This window comes from Lemur catta, chromosome 14 (assembly GCF_020740605.2).
Source record: "Lemur catta isolate mLemCat1 chromosome 14, mLemCat1.pri, whole genome shotgun sequence".
NCBI classification, from domain to species: domain Eukaryota; kingdom Metazoa; phylum Chordata; class Mammalia; order Primates; family Lemuridae; genus Lemur; species Lemur catta.
In genome coordinates, this window is record NC_059141.1 from 15,135,375 (window position 1) to 15,155,895 (window position 20,521).

Consider the following 20,521-nt stretch of genomic DNA (forward strand, 5'->3'; position numbering starts at 1 on the left):
GCTCACTGACATCGGCATCTCTGGCCCACCGGGGTGGCCATGTTATGAGTTCGTGCTGCCACGTGATTTCATGTGCTATATTTGCATTTGTGTTTCTGATTTTTTTTTTTTTGTTGGTTCCATTCTAATGGTCATAAGTGAGTGGGACAAAAACAGGGGATTGAATGTTTAAGTAAAGGCTAAATGAGCTCAGAGCATTCCACACAAATGAAGATTTTTTTCATAGAGCAAATAGAGAGCATTGAGCACCTGCCACAAAGCATATGTCGAATTGGGCCACCAAGGTCAGAGAACCTGTGTCAGGGGAGTCACTCCATAGTTATGTTGCAAGTAGCAGTTTCATTTGGGCAATGCCACATTACTAGGTTAAATTAATGTGAGTTTTATTTTTTTTGTAGTTTTATTCCTATTTAATTGTCATTTTCTTTTGACTTATGACAATAAGAGGCTTCTACCTAAATCATGTTTATGAATATTTAAGAAACCCTATAATAAAAACAAACCTGGTTACTACTATGGGTTCTCAAGAATCTGTTTCCTCTGTATTACTCGGGTTTGAGCAAAACTATTGTATTCCACTATGATTCCCACATCATTTCCAACATGATTGGTTGAAAGATTGGAACCCCCTGCCTGGGGCTCAGCTCTGGTCCTTAGGTAGAATTACACAGCCTCAATAACAAAGTCCCTTTTCAGCAAAGTTGGCTATTCCTGTGCGTCCTGCATTTAGCATCGACTTTATGGTGATGTCCTACATTCCCTGCAAAATGCTCAGCCGCCCTTGGTTGGGTGTGCGAATCTTTTAAAAATTAGAATAGCCTTCAAAGGAGTCCACTGCAGCTCTGACTCGAATGTGGGGAGAGGAGACTTGTCCCCTAGCTGCAGCAGAAGGGCACGGGAAGTGACAAGAAGTGGGGCACCACAGAAAAGCCATCACTGAATTCCCAAAAATCACTGGAGCACATATTTGGCAAAGCGCTCTTCTCTGCTCCTCAACCCTGTGGTCTTCTGTTCGTTTGTTTGTTTGGCAGCACAATAAACATGAGTTTGTCATTCGCTGAGGACGACTTCGGGCGCAGGAGCTGCAGCTGCCCGGCTAACTCCTACAGCACAGTGCAAATGCCCAGCATCACGAGGAGGTGGTGGAGAACCCCTGTGGACCAGAGCGGGCGGGGATGGGGCTCAGCAACACACCGACAAGGGCAAGGCCAACTCCACGAAAGGGTTAACTCACCAAGAGTCAACCTAGGGGTCCCAAGTAGGTTTTCACAAAACTCTGCACGTTTTACACAAACTCAGTTTTGCTCATCCCTGAAGGATTCTGTAGCTCTCGGTATCAGTACAAACAGCCCGGCAGATAAGTCCGGGTCATGGACCTCAGACAACTGGGATTCTGCACCTCGACCATACAGTGATGGGGCATTTCACTCCAAGGCTTTTGCTGTAGAACTTTCTTTAGAGATTATGATCTAGGATTGGAGTTTTAAAAGTTGATTTATGTGATTTTCCTATAATTATGAGAGCAAAGTCTGCCTCTGTGAGTTTAGTAACAAATAGAACTGGCTTACCCCACTCCTCAAGTAGATTAGATCCACCTCGGCATCATTCAGGTGAGATCGTGGGTCTTAGCTGAAATGTTTCTTCCTCTGGGGGCTTCCCTGGTAGCTCTCTAATCCAGGTCCCGCCTCCCACCCCACATATTTACACATATCAGGAAGGGAAGAGGCTTTGCCTGTTTCGTTCACTGCCTGTCATGTAGCCACAATGCCTAGAACAGGGCCTGGCACAGTCAACATAATTACGGTTGACCCTCACCGGATGTGTGCCGTGTGCCAGACACCATTGTTCAGTGCCCTTGGCTGTCATTATATATCCATACAACCATGAATGTTAGGGGCAATCATTAGCCCAATTTCACCGAGGAAATTGGGGCATGAAGGGGTGAGGTCATTGCCCAAGGTCACTCAGTTAATAAGGGACAGAGCTATACCGAGAACTCAAATATTTGTTGATTAAAAAGGTCATTGAAAATCATGTTCTCCAAATGCAGGGACCCAAGTGAAGTCACCTGGTGATGGCTTTCCTGGGACTTGGGGGAGTGGGGTTCAGTTCTGCTCCATCCAGTGTACCCTAGATCCCCCTCCCTTCAGAGGTCAAGGGCTGGCTGGAGAAAGACCTCCCCGCCTCTGTCCCCCCACCCCACTCAAGTGTGCTTCAATGTGCCATTTTCAATCCTTAAAGGTTTGGTTGGGGCTAAAGTTAAGCTTCTTTTAAAACACATGTCTGCCTTTTCACAGCATTGCCCCGTGACATTTCCCAAGGTATCTCTTCTCCTTACCTGAGAAGCTATAGAGACTCGCAAATCCCCTGCCTGTAGTGAGTAAAGAGAGAGAATGCAGAAGGTTTAAGAAAAGATCACAGCTGTGTTTGTAAAACAGCAGCCTGATGTCTCTTCCCCTGATTAAACCACCAGGCATCCCACGGCCTTTAAGAAAAAGTTTATGCCAGGGTTTTGTCAGGCTTTACAAAGGCTCCCTTCCACGTTTTTTCTCGAAGACATGGGTTGGTAAACTCTCTGGAAAGGACCAGACGGTAAGTATTGTCAGCTGTGCAGGCCGTACAGTGTCCGCCGCCACTAGTCCACATTGCAGTAGTAACCGGAATGCAGCTGTGGACAATATCTTAATGAATGAGTCTGGCTGTGCTCTAATAAAACTTGCTTTATAGACACTGAAACATGAATTTCATATAATTTTTATGTCATGAAACGTTGTTCTTCTTTTGATGTTTTTTTTGGAACCACATAAAAATATAAAAACTGTGTTATTAGCTTGCAGACCACACAGTCATGGCAGCCTGGGCCTTAGCCCTCAGCCATCGTTGGGCAACTGTGCTCTAAGGTCTGGCTGCTGCAGCCTCCTGCCTTGCCACAGGTCGTGCCATCCTGCAGGTCATGCTTTAGGATTATCAGCAGAGGTCTTCCACGAGCCCTGCACTAGGTTGAATCCTTTTGCCAGACACAGGCTGAGTATCCTTTAGCCAAAACACTTGGGACCAGAAGTGTTTCAGAGTTTAGATTTTTTTCTTTTTTGGATTTTGAAATATTTTCATTATACCAGTTGAGCGTCCCTAATCTGAAAATCCAAAATCCAATGAGCATTTCCTTTGAGCCTGATTTTTGAGCGTCATGTTGGTGCTCAAAAAGGTTCAGATTTTGGAACATATTGGATTTCAGATTTTTGGATTAGGGATGCTCAACCTGTATTCCCATAGACTCTGCCCACCCTCACCCCTTTTAAGACAAATGTCTTTTTCCATGAGTGTTTCTAATACCTCTCTTTTTGCTGGACGGTAAGTTCCTTGAGGACAGGGCCTGCAGGCATCTCATTTATTTCTGAACTCCGTACCCAGCCCAGCCCAAGCATGGTGCTAGAGGGTCAGTCAAGGTTTGTGGACTCGCATGTGACATTGCCAGGACATTTCAGTTTCTATGCTTACTGTTCCCTGCATGCTCTGGAAGCCCAGCACATTCTAGTTCCTTGGGGCGTTGGAATTGAGGCCACAGATAGAACTTGTTAGGGTAGTTAACAAACCTGGGCTCCTTGGTTTGGCTTGCGCTTCTCCCCACCCCCAGCCGAGCACTCGAGGAGCAGGTGAAGGTTGTGCCTACAGGCACAGCTGGTTTGGCAATTCGGTCAAAATGCTCAAACTGGCTGTGCCTGTGGACGCAGCCCAGAGTGAACTCAACCATTCGGAAAATAGAGCAGTTGCTTACTCCGCAGGGAGAGCTCCACGACCAGGACGCCCCCAGTCTGGTCCCGAAGGAGACGCTTCCTTTTATCGCAGGTCTGAAGACCCAGAGGGGCGGGGGCGGGGCGGGTGGATGAGACATGAACAAAAAGGAGAGAAAAGAGAGAAAAGAGAGTTTTTTAAAAAGCCGCAAACTGGATGGAGTCAAGATTCCCCAGTCAACCAGTATTAGTTACCTTTTTTAAAAAAAAATAACTCAGGGAGACATTTTTCATCCCTTCTCTGAGTTGAGTAAATGAAGAAAGCTTTACTTTATTAACTCCCCAATGGAAGAAACCCTGCTGGAAGAGATGACTGGGTGTGGGAGGACTGACACCATTGCTTTCGATAAGAACCATTTGTTTTGATAAGGCTTTTACGTACGGTTACTCTCATCACAGTGATTTGAGAAGCAGACACTTGAAAAATGTTCTCTAGTTCCTTTTCTTTCTTTCTTTTTCTTTAAATATGGTGTCTCCCATCTAAGTACCAACCAGGCCGGACCCTGCTTAGCTTCCAAGATCAGATGAGATCAGGTGCGTTCAGGGTGGTATGGCCATAGATTAAATATGGTGTCAGTACTCATCCTTTGATCAACCTCTCCCATCCTCCGATCAACCTCTCCCATCCTCCATCCTCTCCCTGGCCCTGCACCCTTTGGTTTTTTTTCCTTTTTCTCTTTGTGCCCACAAAGGACCATTTTCTGGCCAAAGGAATTGATAGAAATAGAGGTTATAATCTCATTTCTGTTGATTACTATGGGCCATGTGGGCAGGTGGCCTCTTTGGAAACACTAAGGTCTCTAGTCCAAAGAGACCAGAGAAGATAACAGTTTGGGATTCAGCACCTTTAAGTGTTTAAAGTGGTGGTTCTCAGACCTGAGCAAGTACCGGGCTTGTGACAGCTTCTTAAAGCACAGATTTCCTGGGCCTTCCTCTCACACAGTCAAATCAGCCTTGACCCAGAGTCAGGAATTTCTGCAGCATCTCCCTGGAGTTGCAGAGATGGACCCTCAATCTGTCCAATCAAGACTGAAAATGCCCACCTTTTGAGTTATGTCCAGAGCCTGTCCCTGCCACCAAGACCTTGGATTTCCCTTGCACTTTGCAGCATGTGCCCCTTCGCCCAATGCCATTCCTCCAGAATGCCCTCAGCACACCACTGCACTGGCCTGGCTATGATCCCAGCTCAAAACACAGCCCCCTGCGGGTAACACTGTCCTTCAGGAGAGAGGTGGCTCACCACGGGGCAGGAGAGCTTCTCGCTGTCACAGATGAACGTCTCACAGTGTAACCAAACCTTGGAGAGTTTGGGGATGTTCTGGAACCGGAAAGCATTGAATTGGAAGGTTGCCCTGTGATCCTTCCCGTTCTCATGCACGAGGACTGTGTCATCCGTGGGGCAACTGAGGCAGATGCAGGAAGGAAGAGACAACTGTCACCCCATGGAGCTCCAGCAGGTCCTGCTGGGCCGATTTACACACAGTGACACTCCCCTAGGTCTTCACACAGTGCCTTCCCTTCCCAGGCACTTTGGCCAGTAGCACCTCACCGGATCCTCACACCCGCGAGGCCAAGTTGAGGAGGTAAGAGGTGGATACGGCTGTCTCCATTCAACAGACAAGGTCAGCAGGAAGGGAGTGACTTAGGAGAAGCCACACAGCTGGTAAGTCACATCCCTGTCCCAAAGCACTAGTATGTGCCCAGACCCCGAGGGTAACACAAGAAAAAGCCAATGGTGCTGGAACAGCACTTCCCAGTTTTGTCATAGCCGCCTAAGCCCAAGTCGCACCCAGTGCATTTCTATGTGTGTATTATGAGATTTTGCCATTGGGAGTTAGACTTTGTGTTATATTATTTAAGTTGTATGTATTATATACTAACCTTCATAACCATGTGGGCATAGTTTTAATATAAGCACAGAAAAAAATGACTAGAAGGATACCACCTAAATGTTAACACTGGCTATTACTGAGTATTGAAATTAGGGGTGGTTTTTGTATTCTTCTTTGTATTTTTATGTATTTTTCCGAATTCTCTATAATGAGAATATAAATGTGTATAAAGTTCCAAAGTCCCAAAGGTAATAATTCGGTAAAAAAAAAAAAATGACACAGATGGGCATTATACGAACCAGTGGTTCTCAGCTGGGGGCCATTTTGTCCCCCAGGGGACATTTGACATTGTGATTGTCAAGACCAGGGGGACAGTGCTGCTGGCATCTAGTGGGCAGAGGCCAGGGATGCTGCTGAACACCCTACGGTGCACAGGACAGTCCACAACAGAGAAGGATTCCATCCAAAATGTCAACCATGCCAAGACTGAGAAACCCTGGTTTAAGGAAAAAATTTTTTTTTCATTTAACAAAGACACACTGATTGCCTGTTTAAGTGCCATTTAACCAGGTGTTGGGAGCAGACATTCTGGGGAATGTACAGGGAGGCCCACCTGAGTGTGGGGGCTTGTTATCTGCAGGTGACAAGGGACACCAAATTCTGTCCCCTTATAGGGAAAGGTCTATGGGTTGAAAAGCTCAAGACCAGTAGGCAGCACCATGGTAGGATCCAAAGTTAATGGTGCTCCGAAGCGTCTCTGAGACTTCATTGTAAATCCCACTCAGGGCAGGCACCAGAGAGTGGTCCAGTTACCCCAGAGAACTGTCATGATGTGCCCCACCCTGTTCCCTTAGAACCAGACATCAAAGGGCCAAATTCGGGGCTGGACCTAAGGATGGCGAGTCTGATAGTGAGTGAGTGATACAAGTGGATGCTGTACCTCCACATCTGGACCAGGGGTCCGAGCTGGTTCTGTCTGTGGTGGCCTCTGAGCAGTGGTGAAGCTGGGGGCCTTTTCCAAGTTGTGAAACAAGACTCTTGTAGGATCATTTGGTCAATAAACCTGAGATCCATGTAGGAACTCAAGACGTGAGTCCTTAAAATAGCTCTTTGCAGCCAGAGTGCCCCGAGTATGGTGTCGGCCAGTGGAAAATAATGTAAACAGAGCTTTGTCGGAGAGTGGGGAGGAGGCTGATGCCAGGCGGGCCTAGATGCCTGGCATTGCTGCCTCTGGGCACTGGCCGTGGCACCTGCCCCTCGGTGTCAGCTACCTCTGGATGGTGGAAGCCCACAGGTGGCTTTTACGCTGTCACTGCACGAGTCTCCTTCCCCACAAGGGATCGCCCTTTGAGATGGGTGCACTGCTTTGGGTGCACTCACTTGTGTGCACAGGGCAATTCCTGGTGCTACAGCTATTGCAATCTCTCCAGGCACCCTCGAACACTGAGTTTTCCCAAAGGGGCCCAGTGTGAACAAAAATCATCTGGAAGTTTGTGAGAGTGGACTTTCCAATTCTCCCCTTTGGCACTGGCCTTTGGGCACGGATCTCCAAGCTCAAGGTGCCAAGTCAACTAGCCAGGATATAGACATTGATCAGGACTTCTTAAATCTGGCTGTCCTGAAATGCAGATTCCCAGGGTTTCCCTAGAGACCTTCTAACTCGGTAGGTTTACGATGCCCCTGCATGTGGAACAGGAACCCTAGGTAGTTTGTGCGTACACTAGAGTTTGAGGGTCGCTTGTGCAGACCACCCCAAAGCTATAGGTGTTTTTTTTTTTTTCCGGTCATATTACACATCTATCACGTGGGAGCAACAGCACCAGAACTATTTACAGGGAGATGATTCCGTGAGTGGTAGAAGCCTTTGCTCAACATGACCACTGCCTGAGAGAGGTTCCCAGTGCCTGATGGTAATTTCAGGTCCCTGTAGGTCAGTAATTTCAGACTTCCTGAAGTCATTTGACTGCACCGTTGCTAACAGTACCTCACTGAATAGAAGCATTCAATGGCAGATGTGGGGGAGGTACCCAGGCTGAGCCCCCATCTCTGCGGGCGGCTGTGCTGGGCTGTTGGGGTGAGGCTCTGCCCAGCACTGCCTGAGTGTGAACCCCAGATCTTCTTCTTGCTAGCTCCAGACCTTCAGCAAGTTTCTGGACCTGTCTGTGCCTGTTTTTTCGTCTATAAAATAGTGATTATTATACTATCTACTTTATAGAGGGTTTAGTGACATTTAAATAAATTAATATGTGTAAAGTGCCCATATAGAACAATGCCTGGTATAGTCTAAGAGCTGTATAAGTGTTTGTCAAATAGAAACAAAGGTCCAAAGTAGCTCCACCTTTGTTATTTAATTTTCTTTGTCCCTGGCTGCAATTTTTACTTGGCCTGATGAGTTGTGATGATAACAGGGCACAGAGGTCTGCTTTGTCTGGGGAATGGCATCCTCTTTGTTTACTGTTACTGTGTGGGTGATGCCCACATTTTCTGTCTGGCTCAACCTCTCCTCTGTTTTCCAAAATTACAATTCTAAGTACTTCTGGACAATTGTCATGTGAAGCTTAGTGTGCCCATCCCTGAACTCAGGGAGGATCCACACTCCCTTATCCAGATACCCCCTTTCCCAGCAGCCAACAAACCCCGTTCCTCCGCTTTGTAGTACACAGATTTAACGACACAAAGCCGTCTTTGTCACATAGTCCTCAGAGACTCCCTCCGCCCCATCCAATTAGTTCCTAAATATTTCTCACTCTGAGAAAAAGGCTAATCAGTGCAGAATATAGTTAGATAATTAGATAGAAGGAATACAATATTTCGTAGCACAAAAAAGTGACTACAGTCAACAATAAGTTAGGGTGTACTTTAAAATCACTAAAACAGTGGAACTGGAATGTTCCTAAGAGGAAGAAATGACAAATGCTTGAGCTGATGGATACCCCAGTTACCCTGATGTGATTATTACACATTGTATGCCTTCATCAAAACATCACATGTACCTCATAAACATAGACAACTATTATGTACCCATAATAACTAAAAATGAAAAATTAATTGAAAAAAAACAACCCTTCTCCCTCCCTTTTATGATCATCTTTCTATTCACTTGGCTACGACATCAGTTCACGTCTTATCACCTCCTCGGAGCTGGTCTTCCCACCTCCCATGCACTGTTTCTAAACCATCCTACACATGACGTCCAGAAGAGCCTTTCCATGGTGCAATTCCGATACTTCAGTCCTCTACACTAGATTTTAAAAGCTTCCCATTATCTACTGAATTAATAATAAAAATAATAATTTTATTTAACTTGCTTGGATACAGACTATCCAGCTTTATCCTCTCCTGTGCCTCAGTTTCCTCATCTGTAAAATGGGGATGATAGGAATACTACCTTCCTGTTCTAAGGCTTCGATGAGTTAATAAAGGGTAAAGCTCTCAGAACAGTACCTGGTACCAAGAAAGCTCTGTGCAATGTTTCCTAGCATTTGTGGTTTGTCTGGAAGCACAGAAGATATCACTGATGTCACCCTGCCAGGTACCACCTCTTGCTCCCAAGCTATGTCAAGCCAGAGCAAAGTAGCCCTGGACATACCTGGCTCTGCTGCTCAGGCCTGTCTAGGCAGTACAGGTACAGTGGTACCTACCCCTTGTTGATCAGCTGCCACTGCAAGGGATACATGAAGTCAGCAGAGGGTGTGGCCCAACAGCTGTTCAAGACCACTTTAAACCTGGAAATAAAACAAAATGGCATCACTTTGAGCCAGAGAGTCTTATGTCTAGAAACATCTGGAGATTTTAAAAGTGTCTCAGCTAGTCTTTTTTGTCTTTTCTTTATATTTAGAAATATAAACCTAGAGGAAATGTACTTACCTGATGCTTAATCCTTTGGCTTCTACTCCTGCAAACAGATCTGAACCGATTTCGGATGTTTCCAGGACAAAGGGGGCTTCTTTCTTGGTGGAGAACTTGGCATTCTTTGGAAGGAAATGGACACTGGGCGTTATGACCTCTCAGACCGAGCGCGTGGGTCTGGCAGGAGCAGATGAATTGGGTTGGGGTGGGGGTGAGAATTAACCCAAAGACATAAGTGCATAAGGCCACAAAGTGTCTCTCCAGCACCAGAGAAGCCACAGCCCCTAGGGCGCTACTGCCATCTTAGAAGGGACAAGGACATCACATAGTCTGCACTTGCTGGCCATGGCGAGGCACATACTGCACATATGTTTCATTTATGCCAACGAGATTTGACTGATGGGAAGAAAGTGGAGCCCAGGGACGCTGAGTCACTGTGTTTTACTGACCACGTACAGCACCTCCCTGCCCTTGTTCCCATACTTTTTCCCTGAGCGGATTTCAGCCTGGGTTGGAAAGTTTATGATCTGATTCTCAGTAAAATTAACAACAATAACAACAGCAACAAAAACAACCACAACTTATTGATCGCCTACTACATGTGCGGCATTTTTCTATATATTGGGATAGTCTCTCTGTCAGGATATTCCGTATAGTGAAATACATTAGTGAACAAACAGCAAAATGTCTGTCTTCAGTGAGCTGGTGCTCTAGCAAGGGAGACCAATGATAGACAGTAAGTAAGTCAATTATATAGTCTGCTATAATAGAATGTAGTACATTATATAGAAAAGCTATTATACACTAAACATAGAGCAGGACGAGGTGGATTAGGAGTATGAGGAAGGCCAGGTTGCAATGTCAATACAGTGGTTGGGGAGGCTGCACTGAGGACGTGGCATTTGAATAAGCCTTGGAGAGAGAGAGGAAGGGGGCCGTGCAGCCACCTAGGCAAGAGTGCTTGAGTCAGGGCAAAGGCCCTGGGCCCTGGCAGGACAGCAAGGAGGCCAGTGTGGCTGGAGCAAGTGACCAAGGCAGGGAGTGGAGAGTGGGGAGAGGATGGGGTTAGAGAGGCCATGGGGGCGGGTGGAGAAACCCGGGGCTGCAGCTCTGAGTTCACTGGGGGAGTCATCACCTCGCTCTGAGCAGCAGGTTCTGATTGCTGGCTTGGCACGGGTGGTGTTTGCCTGCCGTCTTCATCAGGAGGTTCTGGGCAAGTCATTAGGAATAATAGCAGTGTTTCCAGTGGACTTACCCAAAAGAAGCTGATTTCCCCATTCTCTGAGTCTTGGGTTCGTTCAGCAATAGCAACAACCTTGAGCTACTCTCTGGCCTCCAGAGACAAAAGCATTGTGATGGGAGAGTGAGGACCGTGGGTTAACCCCAGCTCCCGCTGCTAACTTGGGACACACTACAGGCAAGTCAGCCCTGCAGGCCTCAGTTTCTCCATATGCAAAATGGGAGTAAACTTTGTGATGTTATAGGCCAGGGGACTATTTAAAAGGTGGGCTTGGAGATTCACAGAACTGCAATAGGCAGACTGTGACAGGAGGAGCGACTGTTCAGCCAGGATGTCTGGTCAAGATGGACTTTACTCCTCGCATGTCAAACTCACAGGGACGTTGCTGAGAGGACTCAGAGTCTCTTTCATCTTCTATAACCTCTTACATTATTTTACAGACTGTAGGCCCAGCCAGGGCTCCCCGACTCAGTCACCTAAAAGTCAGCTGTTTTTTTCCCATTTGTCAGGCCCCCGCACCATTTAAAATGGTTGCCATAATTAAATAGTAATGTTCTTAATCATAATGGATTTACTAGCTTAATCTGCAGGTTCTAGTGGCAGATTTACAGTGATTTTTAAGGTCCCTTATTATTTTCTGAGATCTGTCATGTTTTGAGAGACCATTTCAAATATGAGAACTAACCTAGGGACCACAGGTCGTCCTCAACCAGAGGTTCTCCTCCCACCCCTTCTCCCAGGGACCAGCCAGCAGAGCACTAGAATATTGGGATAATGCCTCTACTTGTGGGGGAATCTGCCTGATTCTGTTACAAAGTGGAGCACAGAACCAGCTCCATTAATTCAATTTCTGAAAAAGAAAACTTTGAATGATCATGAGGTTCTCCACTTTCTTACCCAATGTCTAAGGCAATGCTTAGCATGATTTTTCCCTACTTTCTTTATAACATAAAAATTAGCAACTGATTTCCAGATTAAGTAGTCCCCCCTTACTCACAGGGGCTATGTTCCAAGACCCCCAGTGGATGCCTGAAACCGTGGGTGTACTGAACCCAATATACACTGTACTTTTTGGTTCTGATGACTGAGACAGCTACCAAGTGACTATGGTCAGGTGTCTATAGTGTGGATACAATGGACAAAGGGATGATTTATGTCGCACGTGGGACAGAGTGGGATGGTGTGAGACTTTATTACACCATTCAGAACAGGTATGTAATTTAAAACTTATGAATTGTTTATTTCTGGAATTTTCCACTTAATATTTTTGGACCATAGTTGACTATGGGCAACTGAAATTACACAAAGCAAAACCTTGGATAAGGAGGGACCTGGAAAGTTTATTTTGGCATCTCTGGAAACATAGAAATGCTATGTAAACTGCTTGTTTACCCAAGAGAATGGAAGACCACCTTGAAAAATCATGCCATCCAGTCCCTTCACTTTACTGAAAGGTGGAGTCACAACTATCTAGTGACACAAGTTAAGGATGGTTACACCTTGTTTAACAATAGTTCATGTAGAAAAATCTAGAGCTTGCTTTTGCTCACAAACTCAATGTGAGATAGTGGTGAAAGTTATTATCATAAGACATGTTTCTAGAGTCTTCCAGAACCTGGAAGGTCACCTCTGCCCCACTGTGCCCTGCACTGGTCTGACAAGGTCTAGAACTGTGGTCCCCAACCCCCAGGCTGTGGCCCGGTACCAGTCCATGGCCTGTTGGGAAATGGGCCACGCATCACCCCCTGAGCTCCACACTTCCCCCTCTTCCCACCCCCAACACCCCACCTCCCCAGCCCCAGGCTGTGGAAAAATTGTCTTCCATGAAACTGGTCCCTGGTGACAAAAAGGTCAGGGACCACTGGTCTAGAACATAACATTTCAGTTCTGGGCTCCATTTTTTAATAGGGGCACTGACCAACTGTCAGATTCAGAGAAGAGTGACTCGGGTGGTGAATGAACCGCCAGTAGTGAACCGATGTTTAGCTTGGGGAAGATGTTTAGCTTGAGATATCTGAAGGGCTGTCAGCACCGTAATTACATGGTTTCATTTCAGAAGACAGAACCAGGGCAACTGGCCGGAGTGCAGGGTGTCAGATTTCATACGCTGATCTAAAACGGAAAGGCCCCAATCACCATTGTCTCTGGGAGAGGCAGGGAGGCCGCCCCTTAGCAATCTCATGGAAGGGTTTTGGGCTTTGGGTGGAAAGTCAAATTTGATCACCTCTGAGGTTTGTTTTGACTCTCTAAGTTTGTGAATTTGGCTTCTATTGTTTGCATTTGTTCCATCCCAAGCTTTTTCCTTTCTCTCTGAGAGGAGTGATCAGCACTGTTTTGATTGAATAAAAGTCGGTCTAATCCCACGCTGACATTGATGCTCAGCCTTACAGGGGTAACAATGCTAGGAGCCCTCGGAGCTTCCAGTTTAAATAGGGTCAAAGTCTGCAGTCATGGGAATGGCTGCTTTCTTAGGCATTTAACTTGTGCTGGGCACTGTGCTTCCCAAAGATTATTTCATTTAATCATTATAACAAACCTGCACGGTAAATGCTATCATTATCCCTATTTAACAAATGCAGAGATGAGGTTCAGAGAGGTTAACTGACTTGCCCAACACAACGAACAAATGCAGAACAAGCCTTCAAACCAGTGGTCTGATGGCAAGGCCCATTTTCTTAACCACAGCACCAGGCTGCTTCTGGAAGCTGACGACCTTCCTGTGTTTTTTTGTTGGGAGTCAAAATAACTTTTCTCTAGGAATACCAAACGTGGGCCCCTGGCAAGAGCGGGTGGGAGGGTGATGAGAGAAAAGCAAGAGGAAGCGCGCTAAGTAGAGCTGGTGTTTTGGAGACCAGCATTTGGAGCTCTCGCATCCTAAGCAATTAGCAGTGCATTGATTCCATTGTGCTATCTAGGGCACAGCTCTGTTTCTGGTAATTTGATGGAAATATATGTGGGAGCAGTTGTTGCTTCAGAAACGCACAAGAATGCTCTCAAAGCAGAAGAAGGGAGGAGAAAAAAATACCAAGCCTGTGGGTCAGGCATAAGAAACGAGGTGGGAATATTAATCAGTGTGAAAGTCGCTGTGCAACAGAGCCCCCTCTTTGCTGAGGTCCCTTTGTTCTGGCGGGGTCATGGTGGGCTTCAGGGGAGGCCTTAGCCTCTTTTCTATACTAGTGCAAGGAGGTATCTTGTTATTGGTCTATCCAGCCCAGAGAGCATGCCTTTTAATTTTTTCTTTTCTTTTTTTTTTTTAAGAAAATGAGCTCCTTTCAGTTCAAAAATTTGATACTTAGTTTGTGTCTGAAACTCAGCCCAACACGGCTGATGGTGGCTGATGATTTTCAACAATCCTGACGTCTCTCCATTGCCAGCTGTTGTAAAACCTTCTTAGGATCATATCTACAGTCTTATCTGGTTGAAATAACAATGGTTCACTTCCAGACAGGGATTCAATAGTAAAGGCAGCCTGTCATCAGGACGTCCCCTGAGACTGCTGTCAATGCGTAGAAGCCTATTTTCCTCTCTGGAAAGCCTTCGTCAGTGACTGCAGTGGTCTCTCCATCCTCTCCTCACCCTGGTGGCCCACACTGCATTTTACCCCTGTTATAGGTCACGGGGCTGTACAAAATTCCTTTTCCTTTTCTTACTGCTTAACCACTAGTGGTATGTGGCTAGAAGCAGATCTAGATTTCGTGGAACCTTGAAGCTTATACAATTTGGAGAGTGCTCTTTGATAAAAAGAATCAAAATTTTCAAAACAAAATTAGGCACAGGGCTTTGAAAGGGGCTTGTGCAAGTGACAGGCCCTGAAATTTAAGTTTCATTCTCTTCACAGATGAAGTGACTGTGGTTAGGAGATCTGCGCTTTAGAATGGGCACTGCTCTGAACTACCTGTAGGGTCTTGGGCTAATCACTTCCTCCCTCTGGGCTTCAGATCCTAATCTGGACTAGGTTATTCTAGGGTCCCTTCCAGCTCTCACCTTCTGAGTTCAGCAAGGTTAATAGTTTCCAGGCAGCAGGAGAAGCAAGTTCAAAGAGTTCAAAATTAATGGAGCTTCCGGAGGGACAGATTTCTCCTTTGGGAAATGAATGGGTTGGACGTGATGCCCTCCAAGGATGTCTTCCAGTTCTAATGTTCCATGTAAAGGTTTGCATTTCTGCCTGCGTCCTCCTCTAGCCAGCTAGGCCAGTGCCTCTATGCATGTGTCCTCACTGCAGGCTGCAGGTTTGAAAAACAAAGCAGCCCTTCTAAACAGCAGAGCAGCTGGGCTCATGGCCACTGCATATTTAGTTTCTCTGGAGCACTTTATTTTGGGAGAGACCAAAGTGTGTCTTTAACTTCAATGTCAACATAGGCAGCCTGCCTAAATTAGACAGCAAGGAAACCCACTAACTGAAAGGCTTCAGAGACCAGAGAATTAGGCAGCAGCCCAACCCTTCTCCTTAGTCCTGTCCCAGGCAGGAAGCTCAATTCCCTGTGCCAAATGGTTTTAAGAAGAGCTAAATTCTAAATATAAATCTCTTGAGTGGGTTGCAGTAGAAACTAATCTTGATTAAGAGTCAGACATTGGCTATCTTATTACTGACTACCATTGACCTTGCCTCAATTTTCTCATCTGTAAAATGAGAAGGTTGGTCTTATATCTTGTGGCACCTTTCAGCTTTTCTATCCAGTCTATGAATTTGACTTTCTGCTATACCTAGTCTTTTTTTTTTTTTTTTTTGAGATAGCATCTTGCTCTGTTGCTCCAGCTGGAGTTCAATGGTGTCATCATAGCTCACTACAACCTCAAATTCCTGGGCTCAAGTGATCCTTCTGCCTCAACCTCCCAAGTAGCTGGGACTACAGGTACAAGCCACCATGCCCAGATAATTTTTCTAATTTTTATAGAGATGGGGGTCTCGCTCTTGCTCAGGCTGGTCTCAAACTCCTGGCCTCAAGCAATCCTCCCGCCTCAGCCTCCCAGAGTGCTAGGATTGCAGGCATGAGCCACCGTTCCCAGCCTACACGTAGTCTTTAAAGAGGTTTAAAGCTAACCCAAAGCTTACATCTCAACTTGAATTCAAGAGTGAGGCTCTGCACAGAGCTCAGGGAACAGTGAATCTTACGGAAGCATCTCATCATCTGCTGATCTCCTGGAAAGGCCACAGGGCAGTAAAGGGAACCTGGAGACCACTTACAGTGTAGAAGTTGAGAGATAGTTGGCTTTCGAACGTGCCCATGCTCCCGTTCTTCACGTGCACAGTGGCCACTCTGAAAAGGGGAGAGAATTTTGCATAAGGACTGAAACACGCCTGATTGCTAGGGACTGCAGCACACATGCAAGGCAGCCAGCCCTCCATGCTGCAGAGCAACTTACCTCTGGTCAAAGGCAGCCTGGTTCACCAGGTAGGTGGAGTGGTAGGTGCAGGAGAAGGAGTAGTTGACAGGCTGGTTTTTCACGATCACCGTGCTGTCATTGGAGACAATGTGGCTGTAGAAGTGGTAGATGGGTGGCTTGTACTAGAGAAAGGAAGAAGGCAGTCAGGGTGGCCTAGCGTCCCCCAGGTGGGAACGTGGGTTCTGGGAAAAGTCTATGAAGATGGCTCAGGAAAAAGCCCAGTGGAGAGACAGGAGTGTCTACCACTGACTGTGGCATCCTCGCTTCTGTCTGCGAGTGAGCTGATAATTTTTGTAAAGAGTTCTTGTGTCCATTCAAATAAAATTTTTTAAAATATTCTAGTTTGATGTTGTATGCTTAAAAAAACCCATATACTCACTGGGCTCTGACCAAAAAGAACTGGCTCAAGAATTTATTTCCCAGCATCAACTTTTTATCCATTTCTCCTGCCCAAGTATCCTAAGTGAATGCTTCACCCATCTCCAGTTTCTAGTATGTGACTGTCTAGGTCTTAGCTCTTTCCTCCTTCCAACCACAAACATTATTTCTTTTCTTTCTTTTTCTTTTTTGAGACAGGGTCTTGTTCTGTTGCCCAGGCTGGAGTGCAGTGGCACCATCGTAGCTCACTGCAGCCTCAAACTCCTGTGCTCAAGTGATCCTCTTGCCTCAGCCTCCCAAGTAGCTAGGACCACAGGCACGTGCCACTATCCTGGCTGCTTTTTTTTTTTTTCTTATAGAGACAGGGTCCCACCATGTTGCTCAGGCTGATCTCAAACTCCTGGTCTCAAGTGATCCTCCCACCTCAGCCTGCCAAAGAGCTGGTATTATAGGCAGAAGCCACCATGCCCGGCCCATAAACACTATTTCTGAGACTCTTCCCTCTGACTTGTTGGACTCTAATAGCACAGACTATCAGCTGTAAGGGATGTTGAATATCCACTTGAGCAGTGACCTACCTGAGACCACACAGATGATTTCTAGTTCACCTCGCCAAGATATACTCATAGTCATGATGTTTTGCTAATCCTGCCTGTGACTCTTCCCACTAAATCACTGAACCTTTGTGAGGCTTTTAGGAAGGGGAGGTATCCCTGGAAGCTCTTTGCTTTCATCTTCTGAGATCTGTAGATGTGCAATCTTCCGGCAGTCCAGGCGGTAGGAAGGCTGGCCCACAGTGGCAGGGACAGAAGACCCAGCCTCCCTTCATGGCTGCATCCCTACTGGTGCTGTGGCCCTGAGCTGTGGCCTTTATTGGGAAGTCTCAGATTTCTCCTCCATCATAGGATACTTGACAAGAGGATGTTTGTGTTTCCTTATATTCTATGATTCCCCACCCTGGTCCTTCACACGACCAAGTTACGAATTGTGTTGTACTTCGGCCATGTCTTTAGAATGCTCTTCCAACGCGGGTTGTCACCACTTCAGAGCCTCAGGCAGAGCCTGGCTCACACATCCACCCAGGAAGGATGGCAGCTTGTGAGCACAAGCTCAGAACTTGAAGTGGGTTAGAGGTGGGAAATGTACTTGGTTCTACTCACAGAAGGTAACCTGGCTAGTTCTGGCAACAAATTAGGAGAATAAAAGTCAAGCTAAGGCCAGGTGCGGTGGCTCACGCCTGTAATCCTAGCCCTCTGGGAGGCCGAGGCGAGTGGATTGCTTGAGCTCAGGAGTTCGAGACCAGCTCTGAGCAAGAGCGAGACCCCGTCTCTGCTAAGAATAGAAAGAAATTATCTGGCCAACTAAAAAATATATAGAAAAAATTAGCCAAGCATGGTGGCGCATGCCTTTAGTCCCAGCTACTGGGGAGGCTGAGGCAGTAGGATTGCTTAAGCCCAGGAGTTTGAGGTTGCTGTGAGCTAGGCTGACGCCACGGCACTCACTCTAGCCAGGGCAACAAAGCGACACTCTGTCTCAAAAAAAAAAAAAAAAAAAAAAAAGTCAAGCTAAAAGAGTTATCTAAACTAGGCAGAAGAGAAGATTTAAAATAACACCACCGTCCCAGGAAATCTGGGAGTCAGGACTGACAGCAAGCATCTCATGCTTGGGCCCAGTTGCCATATCTCAACAACTCTGCATTGCGCAGCCTGGCCTTACCTCCGACTGGGTTCCACAATAGGACTTGTTTTTAGGTGATAAGTCTGGAATTACAAACTGGTAGTAACCTCCTTCGTGGACCCCATTGTAACACAGCCCTCCGAGAGCCAGCTGATGCACTTCCCATCCATATGGACACTCGGGGATTTTGGTGATGATGGTTTTGGGATAACAAAACACAAGAATGACATCTGGAAAGATATGGTAATCATATTAACCCACGTAAGGAACCGTGGATTCCAGCCACACCTGAACATGCAAAGCAGTAGGTTAAAATAACACTCTTCTCCCTATTGTTTACCAGCTGTGCTGGAAGTTTTCCACAAACTTCAGTCACTGAAGTTCTGCCTTTATAGTTTTTGCTACATCAGTTTAATAACTGCACTATACTTAATACGTATTTAAAATTGGTCCATTTTAAAACTCTAATTTTATTTTAAGGAGTATATCTGTGAAACCACAGATTAAATGTATTAAATATATATAAATAGATATTAAAACTCCCATGAAGATGAGCACATAACTTAAATTTTTTTTTTCTTGAAACAGAGTCTCACTCTCTTGCCCTGAGTAGAGTGCCATAGTGTCAGCCTAGCTCACAGCGACCTTAAACTCCTGGGCTGAAGCGATCCTCCTGCCTCAGCCTCCCAAGTAGCTGGGACTACAGGCCCACGCCACAATGCCTGGCTAGTTTTTTCATTTTTGGTAGAGACTGAGTCTCGTTCTTGCTTAGGCTGGTCTTGAACTCCCCAGCTCAAGCAATCCTCCTGCCTCAGCCTCCCAGAGTGCTAGGATTACAGGCATGAGCCACTGCTCCCGGCCAGTAACTTAAAATTTTAAAGTATCAGTTTTATGCATATTGTAAAACACCGATTTACGGCACAGGACAGAAATTCAATAGTCAAAAAACATGAAGACGTTTTTAATGTGTGTATATAGAGAGAGAAAGAGAGAAAGAGGGAGAGAGTGAGATAGGGCATTCTCTAATTATAAAAAAGTCTAAGTTTATCCATGTAACAAATTGCACTTTGCACTCCTTAAATTTATACCAAAAAAAGCCTAAGTTTATCTAATACATTTTTGTTTCCTGTGGGAAAAGTCTGATTGGCATTGGGGGGCTTAAGTTCTTTCTACTTGGCTACATTATTACATTTCTATAACAAGATAGGCACAGAGCTCTGAGCTTTGCAAAGGAAAGATTCAGGAAACGTATCTTTCTGGGAAAATGTGTGGGCACCAGGGCATACCTGCTTTGTTTGGAGTGCATGATTTCGCAGAGGCCTCTGCAAAGATGGCCAGCAGGACGAAGGCCTTCATCACCATTGCTTCTCTGCACCTGGTCTTTGCCCGGCCAAGCCAAGCTGGCCAAATGTTTACGGTCTTTCCAGGGCTCGAGCCTCAATCATTCTAGGTCAGAAGCATGAATGAAAAGTTAAAATCAAGCGTAAGAACAAAGCAGCACACATAGTGTTGGGGGGAATGTCCAAGGCAGATCAGTGATGCCATCCCCCGTTTCTAATTGTCCCGTTTTAGCGCTGAGAGGCAAAAAGTGGGGCTCATACCACTGGGTGCGTCAATGGCAACATGCAGTTGCCCATGTTCCCGACTGTTTCATCCTCTCCGGACGTGGATGCTGCCGCTGGATGCTCCCCAAGTCCCCGGCCCCAGTCCTAGGTTGGCTTTATATAGCCCAAGAGTGTAAGAGAAACCGACTCGAGATAAGTCACAATGGGCCTGGTTATCCGCCATGGGGGGAATGAAAGGGACCTCGCACAGTAATCCTATGGGAAGCTCAGTTACCACTGGAGTCTCATTTCTTTCACTTTGCAGAATTGGGTAAACTGGTTTCTTTTCCACACTGCTTCAACCAGGATTGAAATAAAAAGTTGATTTATTCCCCCCTCCTACAAAAAATAACTCTGGAGGCAAACTATTCCTCCACAGTTCCAGATGACAATTGTCTTTCTTTTATGTCTTGCTTGCTTTCTTGCTTTCTATTTTTATATGTAGGTGATCTAAACTTTGAACTTAAGAAGACTCAAATTCAGTATTGTTACATGTGATAATTCAAACAAAAAATAGGCTATTTGTGTTAATGCAAACATTTTAAAGGGTTTTTCTTTCTCTCTAATTTTCAAAAAACAAACTATGACATCTAGAACTTCATCCTGAAATACAACTTTTAATTGCACACCCTCGAGGCTTCTAAAGCTTTATTAGTCTCCCAGAGCAATGATGTTGAAAGAGAGAACTTAGAAAGGCACTCTTATGATTCAATCCTTAGTCATCTGACTACATCCCACTGAAAACCACAGATAAAATGCTGCCCC

The 20,521-nt window shown here is 45.9% G+C and overlaps 1 protein-coding gene across 1 annotated transcript; it reads right to left on the reverse strand.

Moving 5' to 3' along the window:
* Positions 1–1,055: 1,055 nt before the first annotated feature.
* TECTB (tectorin beta) lies at positions 1,056–19,584 on the reverse strand. The gene is made up of 10 exons (XM_045568137.1): positions 19,439–19,584; positions 18,192–18,382; positions 16,077–16,219; positions 15,898–15,970; positions 9,491–9,594; positions 9,265–9,348; positions 5,032–5,194; positions 3,776–3,848; positions 2,339–2,371; positions 1,056–1,153 (listed from the first exon to the last, which is right to left on the reverse strand). Exons 1-10 carry the CDS (start codon positions 19,512–19,514, stop codon positions 1,104–1,106), a joined length of 990 nt encoding a protein of 329 aa, XP_045424093.1. The 5' UTR covers positions 19,515–19,584; the 3' UTR covers positions 1,056–1,103.
* Between the last annotated feature and the right edge of the window lie 937 nt (positions 19,585–20,521).